Below are 16,649 nucleotides of genomic sequence, written 5' to 3' on the forward strand. Positions count from 1 at the left end.
CAAAGGGTGAAGGAATGATATTGTGCAACTACACAAAATAACAGAATTGGACGCCTGAAGGTTCTTGAACAAAACAAACAGCAACAGGCTCTTAAAGCACAAATCAGGGTTTTGATACTCACAATACTGAGGTTTGTAACGTACATGTCAGGTAACAATATAGCATTTCAGAGCCAGCACATTGTCACATCCCTGTGGAGATACAGTAGCGTACCACCTGTATAGATGCACCCTCAGGATCTCTGTACAGTGACCTGGAGCCTCACATTTTGGATCAGGAAAATCGCTAACCCTAAGTCCCTATTAGGCTGTGATCCCTACACTATAGGCCAGTCTTGCCTGAGGGGAGAGCTACCCCTTGCTATCCCTCCTAGTTGGAGCCAGGCTGCTCTTGCTCACTACTTTACCATCCACTCCCTCCTGTAGTGGCAGGGAAAAGAGCACCCTCTGCCCAGCACTATACTAAAGTGTAGCAGGAACTTGTCATCAGCCTCTGGGCCAATGATACTCTGTACATATTATGCTAATAAGCAAAAGTAGGTACATGGGCTTTCGCCCAGCAACCAAAAAAAAAGGAAGTGTGGCCATTTAAAGCCATAGGGGAGCACTGACCCTATGCATGGCCTGAACTAGGGGTAGGCAGAAGAGGCACCTGCCTAGGGCGCAATGAATGGGGGGCGCTATGCTGGTACCTGTCTTCTGCCTACTCCTAGTCCATGTTTGCTGCTCTCCCCTCCTCCCCTCCAGTGCTTTCCCCTCCCTCTCCCTTCCCCTCCTGTTCTCTTCCCACCCTCTCCCCCTCCCCTCTGGTGCTTTCCCCTCCCTCTCCCTTCCTCTCCGGCGCTCTCCCCTCTCTCTCCCCTCCCCTACAGCTCTTTCCCTTCCTCCCTTCCCTTCCTGGCAGCACTAAGGCACCCAGTCAGCTTGGCCCGGCACTGACCTTATGGGTCTCTACACAACTAAAAGTTGCTGCAAAGCCAGGAATTAAAAATAAGCACCTGCATTGAGGCTACTGGGAGCAAAATCCATGACGTTGGTGAGCAACATGTTGCTCGCGATCACTGGTTGGGGATCACTGCCCTAAAGTGATACTCTGTTACTCTATTGATAATAATTGTTACAAACTATTCATATCATTTTGGTGTAAGGAATAAAGATGCACTGAATCGAACATTTTTGAATTTGACTGAATACTGAATTCTTCATAGAGGGTTTGACCAAATACTGTTTACTCTATATTGTTTTGCATCCATTTCACCTTAAGATAACAGAGCAAATACTACTTTTTGTTCTCATTGTAGCACCCACTTTCACTTTATTTCCAGACTGGATTGAATTCTGAGATTTTTTCCATTAGCTGCATTTGCTATAACTTGCAGGATTCAATGAAAAAAAAAACACCAGGCTGCTTCCTCTATCATAACTTTGGGCCAATTCTTTATTTCCTTAGTTGCCAAGCAGATGCCGATGTATCTAGTTACATCATTTACAAATTTCAGTTATTGATGAACTGGCCAATGACCACTTCCTGCCACACTTTATGTCGAATGTGTGACAAAAATGTTGTGCAGAAGACAAAAATGTCACATGGTAGACAAAAATGTCATCCATGGACACTAATGTATTTTGGTACAAAAAACTTGCTGCAACAAAAATGTTGCCCATAGAATTTAATACGTTATAAAATGTTCTCATAGTTTCGCCCTTGGTTACTGACCCAGCTGCATCTGTTCCATTGAGCCTGGGATCAACACAGCCCAGTAAAACTGTTCTGCGGGACTTGTACCTCTAGTCATAAGTCGGGGAGCAAGAACCTCTTGAATGAGGCCTAGCCAGAGACAGGTTAATTCTTTAAAAAAGATTTATAGGAAAGTGAGATAGAGAGGATAAATTGCAGGCTCTGAGTCTGCCTAAAGTGGGGGCATCTGGTTAGTCTCAGTCTAAGATTTATGCTCCCTGATAATTTCCACTGTATGGGTTCTGGACCACAAGTGGGCATTCTAAGTTCCAACCAAGAGATGCACCTTAAACTTCCCTAGCTGCTTCCACATGGTGTCACAGTGTACTGCCTTTGCTGAACTGTACCGGCAAGTTTAACATCTGCTGATACCTTGCCTCTGTGGATTGTGAGTTTAAGCCTGTGGATCACTTGTCTTGGACAAATAAACATGTTCTGCTTTGTTGCTGCAAGAACCTCCTGACATCCATATTATTTTATTTTAACACAGTAGCCTATGTGAGCTGTAGTCCAACTACACCTTTCCTTCATACCTTTCATATAGAGAAGGCCCAGTCTTGTGTGTTAGAATCAAGTATAACCTTTGCTCTTCTGTTTAGCTGGACATTAACCTTTATTGGTCTAATACAGCCCAAAATAGTGTTGTATTATAATAAATATAACTGGATGGTGCTGCCATAGAGAATTTTTAAAAATGGTGTATACTAGTAGAGTAGTACTAGTGTTTATTAAGTAAGTATTAAGTAAGTACTTATATCAAACACCTGATTCTCCGTAAGTGAGTTGCTGCAGCAGCAATGGCATTATCATGCATGACTACTATACTTTTGCCACTGACTAATATGGGTAATTTAATTTACCAAATTACAACAGAGAACATTTTTTCCTCTTACCTAACTTGAGTAAGGCTTTTTGTCTGGGAGACAATAATGAAGATCATGATGATGTTGACATGCACTGTTAGTTCTTACTGCATGGAGTTTGACTGTAACATATACTGTATATATAAACACAATGATAAACCTGATATTCATAGACTAGAGATCTATGGACTATTACATAAAAACAAAATGGTTACCCCATCCAACGCCACTTTGGTTCATTCCTAGTTGCATCAAGTACATAAAGGGTATATGAGGCCCCTAGGTTCTGATTTCTGCATGAGTGGGGTAACATATATATATAATATACAGCAGACCCCACTATCGAAGGGGGTTCGGGTAACGGGGGAATGGACTGCAGTGTCTGCTTTATTGAGTTCTCCCTCCCAAGCCCTTTGCCTAACTTTAACTTAAGATAGCCATAGATGCAAAAATAAAGTTGTACAAATCAAAGTTTCATATGATTTTTGGACCATGTGTGGATCGTCCCGACATTTTTCATAACATGGTGATCAGTCGTTTCGTTGATCAAACAGGTTAATATATTTCTTCTGGCTAACGATAATATCTCTGCATGTATTGCCTGACGATATATATAATGGATGATTCTCACTGCTATTTGTCAGACATCATTTTTGTACGATTGCTGTCATGGCCAGAAAATTGTTTGATATGTTCTTTTACTACTTTGTTTATTCTGAACGGAAAATGACAGGTCGGAAAATTGCGACGTCCAATCGTTCCTCGCATACAAGACTAAAATCTGCACGTCTATGGTCAGTTTTAGACGAAAACCAGAGGCACAGCACAAGCAGGTCAGGAACGGGGAAGGGAGAGATGGAACTGTTCACATCTGGAACTCGCAAGGTACACTACTCTGCTCAAGGAGAAACTTCCTACCACTGGGTTATCTAAAGAGAGAATCCAAAATACTCTTCCAACATTGCAGGTCCTCAGTTAATTTAATCTTCTGTTACATTCCAATGTTAACCAAACATCCCAAACAAACACTGTAGAGAGCCAGTGCTATAGTCTAGTTCTACCATGCAATACTTTTTGTACCCCAGCAGGTGGCGGTTTGACAGAGGCTCTTGGATTTTCCTGAAACTTACCTGTCCAGTTAAACCAGCGGCAGGTAGAACCGGGAAGGGGCGGTGCTGGTTCTATTAGAGGACGTCAGCTTCAGTTATGGCAGAAAAAAATCAAGTGCTGGAAAAGCAGCAGGAGAAGAGGATATCAGCCCTGGAGAGACCCATAGAAACCCTTCAGTCTTCAGGTGAGTAGGACAAAGACACAAAAAGAGAACACCTGTTCAGGTGTTGCATGCAGTTCTTTATGGCTGTGAGCTAATAGGAAATTGACACCTTTCTGTAGGTTTCCTTTTTTTACATGTTTAGCTGATGGCTACAGACATTAGGAAAAGTTGTACGAAAACATGTTATATTTACTCAAAGGCAAGAATTTTGCTGGCCAGACTTGTCTTGCAACATTTTAATGGTTTTAATGGAGTAGTAATGCCTCGCTTTTAATGAGTCATCTATGGAAAGAAATAGCTTAAATCGTGCTTCCATTGTTACCCCACTGCATAGGTTTATTCATAGCCCTCATCTATATTAAAGGTGTACTGTATTGTTGATGAGTGTTCTTTTCTTTTTTGTGAGGGGGAGGGGTTTGCAGGCAGGTGGAGAATACCATATACAAGCCAGCAGTAGTTCAATTGTTTCAGATGAAGATACCTGTGTTTGTATTTATTTGTTTGTGGTAGGCAGTGCCTGGTCTGGGGGGGTGCAAGCCCACCGGGGCTGCCACGCCAGAGGCCCACACACCCCAGGCCCCGCCCCCCTCCGACATTTCCATGGGGCCCCAATCCAAACTCAAGCCCCCTCCTGCCAACACTTAACTTTTTATCTATTATGTAGCCACAATTATTCGTGGGGTAGTAGTGCATCTTGCCACCATGTCAGCAGGAGTCAGGTGGTAGTGGGAGGTGGGTCTGGCAGGGCCCACAAGGGTCGGGCCATCAGGTTTCTTCTGTGTCTGGCCCATCCAACCCTGGTGGGAAGAAGTGATGAGCAAATTTTTTTGCCAGGCATGGATTTGTGGCGAAATTCTGCATTTTGCCATCTGATATTTTTTTTACAGAAATGGGGCAAAAATCCACAGTAAAAAAGAAATTTGTCAAGACAAAAAGGTCACTGTCCATTTGGAGTGAGAAAAAATGCACATTGAATTTAATGCATTAAGATAAAAAGCTGGCAGCCGCCAAGACAAAAAAGTTGCGTAAAAAAAATTACCATAGGTCTGAAATTTTTGTGACTAGAAAAGGTGGAAAATATGTGGAGAGGGGGGCATAGAAAACACATGCTTAAACATGGAAGCTGCATATTATGTTACCCAAAGGATTAAAATTAGATTCAGATATTAATTTAAGAGCTTTTTATAATGTTTATGAATTTTAAATGGTTTAAACTCTTTTATGTTTCAACATATGTGCTGCTAAATACGACAACTATATTTAAGGTGTTTTTATTCACATGAGTTTAACAGGTCTGCATTTTCAAAATTGTCTTTTATACGTCATATCTTTTTAATATGCCTTGTAAATCTCCGTAATATGTGCCTAACTGACCCAATTGAAAAGTAATGTGAGGGTTAATGAATGTACACAGTGATGTGATGACTGCCACAGCAACTCAGGATCTGGAGAGCCCTGAAAAGAAACATGATAGCAGACTCAGTGACGTAGTGGTTGCCATAGCAACAGGGGAATGAGTAAGTTCAGAAGCAACAGTAGAGAGATTGGAAGGCTGCTCTGTCAGTAAAAACCACACCTACCAAACCAGAAACATTTAAGGATTAAATGGGACTGCAGTCCCGCCTCTGTTGAAACCTGATTGGTGAAACGTGTCGGGCGTGATGTCATCACTAGACACCAAGGAAGGGACTCCTGGCTGTGAAACACTGGTTTCAGATTTCATCTCTGAAGACGGAGGCACACACCTAATTGGAACTAGTGATTTCTGAGTCCTAACACGTGCATAGATGTTTTATAAATGTAATACAATTGTATTATTTAATATAAAAAGCTAATGCTGAAACCCCTCACCGGTTTGTTAGTACCCGCATACACCAGTCATATAGAGAAGTTTCTTCTAAAATCTCCTTTAAGATTCTGTCGCTTGGAACATTGGTATAAATGTATAAGCAAAACCTGCCATTTTTATTATAAAAATATCTATTTTCTTCTTCTGACATAAAGGTGGGTGGATATCACAGAAAAAAATTTTGCACCTAAAAGCACTGGAGTTTTATATTTGCTTCTCAGGAAAATGAAATTGTTGGCTGGATGGGTTTAGGGCTGCTGTTCATATGTAAACTGCTACATTATATATAATTAATACATGTAACTAATACTTCCTGCAGAAAAGATACGACAAATGACATGAATTATATTAATTTAGTGTAATGTCAACATAATGCTACCAACTGGAAAATACCGGCCAGGTGTCAACCCTATTTGGGGGCGATCTCTCTTGCAAAAAAAAATGCTGAGATATGATGTATTAGCAGTATGATGTACAGGTATGGGATCCGTTATCTGGAAATCTCCGAATTATGGGAAGGCTGTGTACCATAGACTCCATTTTAATCAAATTTCCTTATTTTCTATGATAATAAAACACTAGCTTGTACTTGATCCAAACTAAGATATAATTAATACTTACTGGAAGCAAAACTAGCCTATCGTCCGCTGGGTCCTAGCTGGAGATTCCCCAGTGCTCCTTAGGATGTGGCCAGACGGCATGACGCCCCTACAGTCCTGCCGCCTTAGGCCCAGGTCTTTGCGTCCTAGCCACAAATCCGGGCCTGGGTATGAAGATTCAAATTACAGAAAGATTTGTTATCTGGAAAACCCCAGATCCCAAGCATTCTGGATAACAGGTCCCATACCTGTATTAGATTAGAAAACAGAATAGTGTGTGGAATCAGACACCTGAGAGAGACTGCTTAGGGAGATGGATCTAAACCTGGAAAAATGTCTCCAGATGTGCATGCATTAACTGACTAAGGGTGAAATAAAATATAATATCCAGAGAACATCTATACTGTGTTAATATTATGGTAAACGGCATGCAAGAGACAAAGAGAAATGTCCCACTTATGGTCAGAAATGTAGGGTTTGTGACAAAATAAATCGTTTTTCGACCTAGTGCAGTCAAGTGGCTGCAACTACAGTCAGCAGCAGAGTGTCAATGTGGTAAAACCACCAATACTTAAACTGGTGAAATGAAATACAAGTTGGTATAGGAAAAAATATTCACAATGCGGAAAGTTATCTCTTTGCTCAAATATTTTTCCTTTGCGCAAATTTAATATAGCTTTTGCAAACCCAGAAACGGCTTAGCGACCACTTTCGACAGGGGAAGATGGTTTGCGAATTTTATAGTTTGCACCAGTGCGCTGTGAATGTAATAAAAGTTTTTACTGAAAAAGTTATGTTTGCCCCAGAAGATTATCACACCTTCACCCAAATTACTTAAATCAACTTTTTGCCACTTTTCCTCTAAATACAAATTAAGTTTCTGCTAGACTGTGGGGCAAGCTGCACTGTTATTCCCTTTCACATGATTAACAAAGAAGTTAAACTAGAGAACACTGACCAACTACTTAGGGGCATTTTGGGCCTCGTTGGGCCGCCTTTTACTATTGTCAAAAATTGTGATCGTATTCTGCTGCTGGTTATAAAAAATTATGGACATAATAAAAATGCAGTTTCACAACATAATGGCTCTACAGGGCTTCACAAGTCTTCTAATGTCTCCAGAAGAGCTAGACTATGATTTGGATTTACAGCAGTTTATGCAGACCTTTTTTAAGGTCATGGTTGCATGAAACCATCAATATGTGTGAATATTTGCCCATCAGTAAAGATAGACTTAAAGGAATTGTTCAGTGTAAAAATAAAAACTGAGTAAATATATAGGTTGTGCAAAATAAAAAATGTTTCTAATATAGTTAGGCAAAAATGTAATGTATAAAGGCTGGAGTGACTGGATATCTAATATAATAACCAGAACACTACTTCCTGCTTTTCAGCTCTCTTGGTTCACACTGACTGGTTACCCTGGTTACCAGGCAGTAACCAATCAGAGTCTTGAGGGGGGGCACATGGGTCATATCTGTTGCTTTTGAATCTGAGCTTAATGCTGAGAATAAATTCGAACTCACTAAACAGATATGTACCATGTGGGCCCCCTTCAAGTGTCGCTGACTATCTCAGCGTTATAGAGTTGAAAAGCAGGAAGTAGTGTTCTGGCTATTATGTTAGACATCCAGTCACTCCAGCCTTTATACATTACATTTTTGGCTAACTAACTATATTAGAAACAATTTTTATTTTGCACAGCCTATATACACAGTTTTTATTTTCACACTGAACTGTTCCTTTAAAGAAATACAAACATGCACAGAACATAATTCCACAATGCAAATTCAAAAATACTACCATTTTACAGGGTTGCCAAAGTACAAACAATATACTGCTGTTGAACTTTCAGCCTAGAGAGGGAGAAAAGTAGTCATACCAGGGAGTCTCAGAAGAGACAGCAGCGAGAGGCTCCTAAGAGGAGACCAAGAGGGTTAGTACCTCGCGGTGACAAGGCCACCAGTTTAGGGAGTTAAGTGATTAGGCTTAGGAGCGTGGGACCCCTGTGAGATTTGCCTTCAGTGTCTATCCTCTGTATCTTCACATTCAGGAATTCTACCATCTCTGTAAAATAAGTTCATGTTAATTTAATTGTAGTGTGACAGTGTTTGAGATATTCTACAGAGGCATTTAGCTACTCTTGAGACCCTGTCCATAGCAAGTTCTACTACTGAGGAGGGGGAAAGAATCCTCAGAGAGGTTTGGTTGTTATGCATTCTGCAATAAATCATTCGGATGTATTATTATACTAGTTTATTTGTAAGAGTGCGTCCTTCCTATTTTTTTTTTATATATATTTTGAATATTCCTGTATTTTATTATAACTAGCAACATCTGCAGGAATGAGGAATAAGATTTTATTTGAATTTAAAATGTTTGTTACAAAACATTAAAATAGTGATCCCCAACCAGTGGCACCTGGTAGAGTCCTGCAGCGGGTCGGGTACCCGTGGGTTAAATAATAAAATCGGGCACCCTGGGGAATGAGGGGAAGATTTTCAGGTGCGAGTATACCCGCGGGTCTGCCGGTCGTGGGTCAGGTTGTGGGTCTCATTTAAATGTCTTATCTTATGTAAGATTGTCTATATTTTACTCCTTTTAAAGTTTTACGAAACTTGTTACTGTCCCAGTCCACTTTTGATGATGTCACTTTCAGTTTACAGCACCGTCACTTCCTGTTTGATGGTGGTCGGCGGGTTGCAGGTCAGGTTGCAGATAAGGCAGTTGTGGGTCCGGGTTGGGTAGCTAAATATGTGGGTTGCGGTTCAGGTCACGGGTTGCGGGGTCGGTCCGGGTCTTAGAAATTGGTTCCGCGCAGTACTCTAGCTCCTGAGCAACACGTTGCTCACCAACTCCTTGGATGCTGCTCTCAGTGTCCTCAAAGCATACTTCGTTTTGAATTCCAGGCCTGGTGACAATTTTGGTTGCATAAAGCAGGTGTACTTTCAAACAGAGCATCCTATAGACTACCTATCTACACATGTTCTTCTAAATAGCCCTTATTTGACACCCCTAGGAACATTTTTCATGCTTGCGTTCCTCCCCAACTCTTTTCAGAATTTATTGTGACTCATATGTTAAAAATGCTGGGGACCCCTGACATAGAACATCTAAAATTGTGTATTAATTATTCTATCATACTATGGAGATGATTTGGGAATTATTACATAATAGAGATCCTGTTTTGTTATGTACATGCTATTCAGTCATAGTAGTACGCATGATGTTACATACTGAAGAGATTGCACAGTGCTCCAGAGCACGCTACAGTTTGTATATCCAATGATTTCTTGTCCTTTAAATCATGTCCCTTTTACTTTAGGGATATTTTCAAAATATATTATTTATTACACAAGATGCCATCAAAATTTGTATTCACTCTCTGATCATATAACTCATGGACTGTTATAACTCCATAATGAATGTAGCTACTAGGCTTATATATCTCTGCAACCACTACACCTCCACCATGTGATGCCTGCACTGGCTTATACTACCTTTCAGGATAATATTGAAACTAATGACCCTGGCATTCAAAGCAGTTTATTACTCTGCTTCCACCCAATCTGTAAACATATCTCCAGGTACTCACCAAAAAACTGTTAAGCTACTTGGTCCAATCTGTGGTGATGTCATGTTGCAGCTGAACGCTATTGATCTGCATGAATAGTGCACAAAGTGGAAGGGCCGATGCGCTGAAAAAGCCTATTATTTATTTCAACTTAATTAATCTAATTCAGCATAGGTACTGTTTTCCACTGCTGAGATTTATTTGCAGGACAGTTTTTTTTTATATACACTAATTTAGTTGTGTGGATACTTGACAGCCCTGGTACTGTATATGGACAGGGGTGATCAGTTAGAATCCCCATTCCCCTTTTGCTTTATTTTGTATGAGTTTGAAAAAATGACAGTGGCCTGCTGTATTGTTTTTCCAGAGGCATAGTGTTATCAAGGGGATTTAGATTCGCAAAGTAACAATTTATTAGTAGCACAATAGGAGAGCACTCATCCAAACTCCAGAGTCCGGCACCGACCAAAAAGCAGGCTGTGCTAACAACGCCGACACTCCTCCGGATAGAGCGTAGCAAAATGTATCTGAAAAAGTCTTTGATCCACGGAGCACTAGACCAGCTCGGAGATTTAAAATATTTCCATTTATTGAAGATCAAATGACATACATAAAAATCCACCAAGTTGATCTTAGTCTCTAAGATCAAGTTTAGTATAGATGGTCTTCTGAGGAAGTGGCGTTGAGGCCACAAAACGCGTTAAGCATGGACTGTGTTTGATGCACTGTTGGTGGATTTTTATTTATGTCATTTGATCTTCAATAAATGGAAATATTTTAAATCTCCGACATGGTCTAGTGCTTCGTGGATCAAAGACTTTTTCAAAGTAGCAATTTAGGCTGCACCCTTCTGGCACCTAACTGAATGACAAAGAACTTTTCTGTCTTTCGGATAGCTTTGGTTGCATCCAGATATGCCTCTAAGCATCCCTTAACATCCAACAAATTATGAAAGCTGTCTAACTTACTTGACTCCTCCAGACTGACCGTTGGGAGAAAAATTGGCTCATTTATATGAAAGCTGGACATCATTTTCGGCCTAAGAGTTACCCCTTGAGCACTAAAGAGTGTGTGAGGAAGATTGGCTGACAGGGCCTGAAGCTCTGATGCTCTTCATCCCGAAGCAATTACCACCAAAAACACAACTTTAAGGGTCAAGTTCCATAATATATATCCCTTCTCTTGGAAAAAAAAGGTAATTTTGCCCTCAGGACAACAGGTAGATCAAAAGGAAGTACTAAATCCTTTACCGGAGGCCTGATTCTCACACTAGCATTCAGAAATCTAGCCACCAATGGATGGTTGGTTAGCTGTCTACCCAGTACTGCTGACAGCGCTTATATCTGCACCTTGAGTGTATTAAACTAAGAGCCTTGTCTAAGCCACTCTATAGAAAATACAAAACTTGAGGAATTTGATGATTTTCAGGATCAACGATCTCCCGCAGAGCCCAAGAACAAAAAATGTCCCAAATTCTGTCATATATAGTGATGATACTATTTTTTCTTGACTTAGGCAAGGAACTGATGACTGCTTCTGAACAGCCCATCTCAGAACTGAGCCTTCATACTGTTAAGTTTAACTGATGAGGTGCTGGATGAAACAGGGATGTTTGGCTCAACAAGTCTTTCCTGTCTGGGAGTTTGCCCACCAACAGTCTCCTCAGAAGAGCTCCAGGGCCTTCATGATGGCTTTGAGCTTCAGGTTGGACTGCATAAAAGTAAGGTCTTCGTCACAATGCCCCTGCACAAAACCATTCCTGAAGATGTGCTCCCCAACTGGAGCCTGTAGCATATGTGTAAGTATGCACTAGTTTTTTTTTTTTTTCTTGAAGAGGAAAACCTCTGCAATGGTACAGAACCCCTCCACAACTCCATCTGCTGCTTTTCCTCTACTGAGAGAAATATTTTCATGCTCCCAGTCCTCTTTATGCTCCCAGTCCTCTTATGCCGATTTTCCACTGTCTTAGAAATAACTCATATCAAGCCCACTGAACTACTCCGATGGTCAAAGTCAAGATACTTGGGAAACTCATGAGAGAGCCTGAGAAACTGCAGACGCCATCTTGACTATCTTTGATATCTTCTCCAGTGGGAGAGAGACCATCCATATTCTGATGTCTATTTGGGCTCCCAAATAAGCAAGCCTCTGAGAGGGTTCCAACTGATTTTTTGCAAGATTTATTTACCAGCCGAACCTCTGTCACTCTGTGATCACTTTCTCCAGATGTATCTCTAATGTAGCTGGATCTCTGGCCACCACCAAAAGATTGTCCAGGTGGTGGTAAACCTCTATGCTTTGCTTCCTCAGTTTTGCAATTAAGACTACCAGCACCTTTGAGATTCTGGGAGATGTGAAGAGGCCGGAGGGTAAACAACTGAACTGAAGATGCTTCCCCTGTAAGCAGAATCTGAGAAAACTATGATGCTTGATAGCAATGGGGACGTGTAAATATGCATCTCTTAAATTAATGGAAATGAGCCAGTCCTCTGGCCTTACAACTTTCTTGATTGTCTGGATCGACTCCATCTTGAACAAGCAAGGTCTTATAAACCTGTTTAGTTCTCTGAGGTCTAAAATCGGTCTAATCCTGCCTGTCTTCTTCCGAACTAAAAACAGTGGAGAGCAAAACCTTCTCCTCTGCTGCTTTCTTGGCACCTGTACCACAGCCTGATTGAACTGAAGCTTCTGGATTTAATCTTCCAAAAAAAACATTCTGTCTTGCTCCAACGGAACAAGAGTATGTACAAAATGATCGTGTGACAGTGTTAAAAAGAACTCTATTCTGTATCCCCTTAAAGTCACAGCTTTCACCCAGGCATCATCGGTTTCTTTTACCCAGACCTGTGCGAACTTCAACAATCTTGCTCCCAACCAAATCTGGGCAGGCATCATATCATTGCTGTTTGGGTTGACTCTTTGGAGATCTGGACTCCTTAGGTCTGAATCTCTTGAAGACATTAGACTGTCCTGACTTCTTCTGATCTTGACTCTTCTGTCTGCTTAGGCGTAATTTCTCTTATCATCTACAGGAACCCCTAAAACACCTTGGAGTCTGAGGAAGAAAAGAGCTCTTTCCTCCTGAAGATTTAGAAATGATGTAATCTAAGGCCTTTCCGAAAAGCATCTCTCCTTTAAAAGGCAATTTGTTAAGAACATTCTTGGAAGCTGTATCTGCAAACCACACTATTAACCAAAAAGACAGACGAGCAGCAACCAAAAAAGTGATATTTCGGTCTGCCAATTAAGTACGATCAACAGCTGCCTCCAGACAAAAATTACATTCCATCTTTATATCCTCAAGTAGGTATAAAACTTGTGCACCTGAGGAGTCATCATTACTAGGGATGGGCGAATTTGAACCGTATCGTTTCGCCAAAAATTAGCCTCTGGCGAAATATCGCAGACGCCCATTAAAGTCTATGGGCGTCAAAATAATTTTGACGCATGTCTTTTTTTTTTTTTGATGCACGCCGCCATACAAGTCTATGGGCGTCATTTTTTTGGCGAAACGAGGCGAAAAAATTCGCCCACCCCTAATCATTACCTCTTGCAGCAGCTGCAGCAGTCCATAAGTAAATGGCCTTAATTACTACGGTTAAAGCCACGGATGGCTTCAACAATTCCCCAGCAACCATATAAGCCTTCTTCTGTTTCAATGCCCTTCTTCATAGGATGCTTTAATGCTGCTAGGTCATCAGTTGGGAGGGCTGTCTTCTTAAGGTGGCCATACACTGAGAGATCTGCTCGTTTGGCAATGTCGCCAAACGAGCGGATCTCTCCCCGATATGCCCACCTTGAGGTGGGCAATATCGGCTGATCCGATTGTGGGCCCTAGGGACTGCATCAACGAACAGATGCGGTCGCGATCTGACGGGATTTTTAGTCAGTCCGATCGTCATCTGACTTTTGGGCAGATATTGATCAGGGAAGCCCGTCTGAGGGCCCCATACACGGGCCAATAAGCTGCCGACTCGGTCTGTCGGCAGCTTTTATTGGCCGGTGTATGGCCACCTTTAGATAATTGTGCAACTGGGGTGTCCACTGTAGGAGGAGAAGCCCACTGGTCTGTAACCCCTGAAGGAAAAGCATAAAATGTATCCCTTTTGACTCTCTTAGGACCTTTCAAACACTCAGCTGAGATTAACTCAGCTGAGATTAACTAATATATAAAAAGGATTATATCTCTTCTTCAGACCAGTGTCGTAACTACCAGTGGGGGGAGCAGCCCTGGTGCAATTGCACCCCCTGCTCCCCCTTGGGGCCTGCTGGATATCGCACTGCAGCACAGGAGGTAAGAAAAATGTGCATATAGCGCATGTAGAGGGAGGGGGGGGCCCGGTAGCGTGTAGTTACGTTACTGCTTCAGACTCTTCATCTTCAGAGTCCTCCTCCAAAAACATCTCCCGCTCTTTAGATTTGGAAGGCCCAGCTGTTAGAGATACCATGTGACAGCTTGTGAAATCCAAGACAAAATGTCTGCCTTGGAAGGATCTGAAATGTCTGACTCCAGATCATGATCTGATGATCTAGATTTACTCTTGGCTGGAACAGGCTGGTCTAGATCCCCACCAAGCAGCTCAAGAATACACTGCTGGCATAGCCTCTTCTTCTTAGTTAATGCTGGCCAGGGAACTAAAATTCTAAGCCAGAGTGACCTATAACACATAATGCAAATATTAAAAAAAATTACCTAATTGCACAGTCAAATTACCTAATTGCACAGTCCCAAAATACCACTGTCTGCATAATAATAATAAATGTTAAAATGAAGGTAAACTACCCCTTTAAAGCACAAGGTCCAGCAGTTCAGTCTTCTGTAAGCTAAGCTCTATTATGCAAGCATATCTTTTCCCTTCAACACTCCCCTGACTGTGGTAGGCTAGCATCATCTCTACACAGTAATGCTTCTGGGAAGCAGACCTTATAGAAGACATTCCATGCGTCAGCGGAAGGGAGAGAGCAGTACGCAGTTTTCTTTTTTATTACACCATGTCCGTGTTGTCAGGGCGACTGTGAACACCAACGTATCCTATTTTTTTTTCAGTGCTCTGTGCTGAATATTTTATTGTGTTGTTGGGAAAAGTGCTATACTGCAGTTAGGCAAGCTGCACAGAGCATCAGGCTGTTATAAATGTGAGAGAACATTTCACTGCTGTCTTGGTGTTCTGCCCTTCAGGTAAAAAGGAAAGGCAGCAATGACAGTTTCATCCTTAAGTAAGTAAATGCATATTTTGCTAGCCATCTCTTGCTATATTTAACTTTTATGTATGGAAGACCTCTGAGAGATGTACAGATAAGCAGGGTGCTCTGATGACAGACTTATTTGGAATATTCCTGAATCAAAGAAGGATACATGCTGAATCTTTTGAAACCAATGGGAAAAAATAGAGCGGCAAGAAACATGCCCGGTGCAATCCGACAAGAAAGGTTTAAGACTGGAGCTCGTTCAACACCCCCTGTTCTATTCACCATTAATGAGGAGGAAGATCTGCAGAGGGATGGATGCAGAATGAAGGTAAAAGGTAAGCAGAGAGTGTCATTGACATTTAGCTTGATAACCCTCTAGTGTCATTGAACTGGTATGCTGCTGGTGGAAGCATACCTCAGTCCGTCCACTACTACCACCAATTCTACCATACTGCTTGCTGCATCTTCTCTTTTTATTAATTTGAAAATTAGTTTTTTTGTTAGTGCCTAACAACATGTAAAGCTGGCCATAGATGTTGAGATTTTTAAAAGATCAGATCCTGATCGTGAGACCACGATCTTCTCAGAACGATCGTACGATCGTACGAATTTACCATCAACTAAAAAGACCAATTTGCCAGGAAAACAAAGGGGAGCTGCCTGCTTGGCCCTGCAAACATAGATAGATTGCACTGGGACCGACAAAGATTTTTTAACCTGGCCGATCAATTTCCTGACAGATGTCGGCCGAAAAATCGTAAGATGTACGATCGTTCGAATCCCACTAACCGCACGATAATTTCAAAGGATTGGTCGGGCTTCCCTAAAATCGGTCGTTCGGCAAGAAGAATCGTCGCGTCTATGGGGAGCTTAAGGCCTACTTCACTGCCTTTTAACCCTTTATGCATTCAAGCTTACACCGTGTGCTCACTATTGCATCTGTCATGTATTTTGATTCTGATATTAGCCTTATGCTGCAGCATTGTTAAGGTGGCCATACACGGGCCGATAAAAGCTGCCGACAGACAACGTCGGCAGTTTATTGGCCCGTGTATGGGCCCCTTAGTCGTTGAAATCTTTTAGGCTCAAAATGGTGTTCTTAAATTTATGTTTATGTATATTTTTGTGTGTGTAATTGAAATTGATGCTGCTTTTGAAAAATGATTAGAGACCACATAGCATATGCTAATTCATCCAAGAAGAGATTAAGCCTTTAAGATGGATCATGGATAATTTCAGAAGAAAACTTGTTTGATGTGTTTTACCACCTTTTTATGTTTTAACACCTCAAAGGTTATTAAATGAGGGAAAAAAGGCATCGGCATCAGGGATGGGGGGGGGGACACTCAAATGTGATGTGTGATTTCTAGGACACCAGTTTAGTTACTAGCTTATGATGTTGCAGGTTATTTGGCCCCTGAAAACAGTATCTGTTTATCTGAAATCTCTCCATAAAAAGGAATCTGTTATTAACCTGATTTATTTTTACTAACAGTTATACATACAGGACAAAAAGGTGTCCCTAAATAGAGATTTAAATAGGCAAACATGAAAGGACATAGG

At 41.4% G+C, this 16,649-nt stretch overlaps 1 protein-coding gene across 6 annotated transcripts in view; it reads left to right on the forward strand.

Annotated features, from left to right (window-relative positions):
- Window positions 1–3,746: 3,746 nt before the first annotated feature.
- map7.S (microtubule associated protein 7 S homeolog) overlaps window positions 3,747–16,649 on the forward strand; it is a 73,754-nt gene continuing 60,851 nt past the window's right edge. For 2 of the 6 annotated variants that reach the window (XM_018265315.2, XM_041564520.1), the window contains exon 1: window positions 14,779–15,421. In XM_018265315.2, the coding sequence (XP_018120804.1) occupies window positions 15,253–15,421 (169 nt within the window). In that variant the 5' untranslated portion in view covers window positions 14,779–15,252. Of the gene's footprint in view, window positions 3,896–14,777; window positions 15,422–16,649 lie in introns of those variants that run through there. The other 4 variants (XM_041564519.1, XM_041564522.1, XM_041564517.1 and 1 more) reach the window with 4 other exon arrangements.

The sequence above is a fragment of the Xenopus laevis genome, chromosome 5S (assembly GCF_017654675.1).
Source record: "Xenopus laevis strain J_2021 chromosome 5S, Xenopus_laevis_v10.1, whole genome shotgun sequence".
Taxonomy (NCBI): Eukaryota; Metazoa; Chordata; class Amphibia; order Anura; family Pipidae; genus Xenopus; species Xenopus laevis.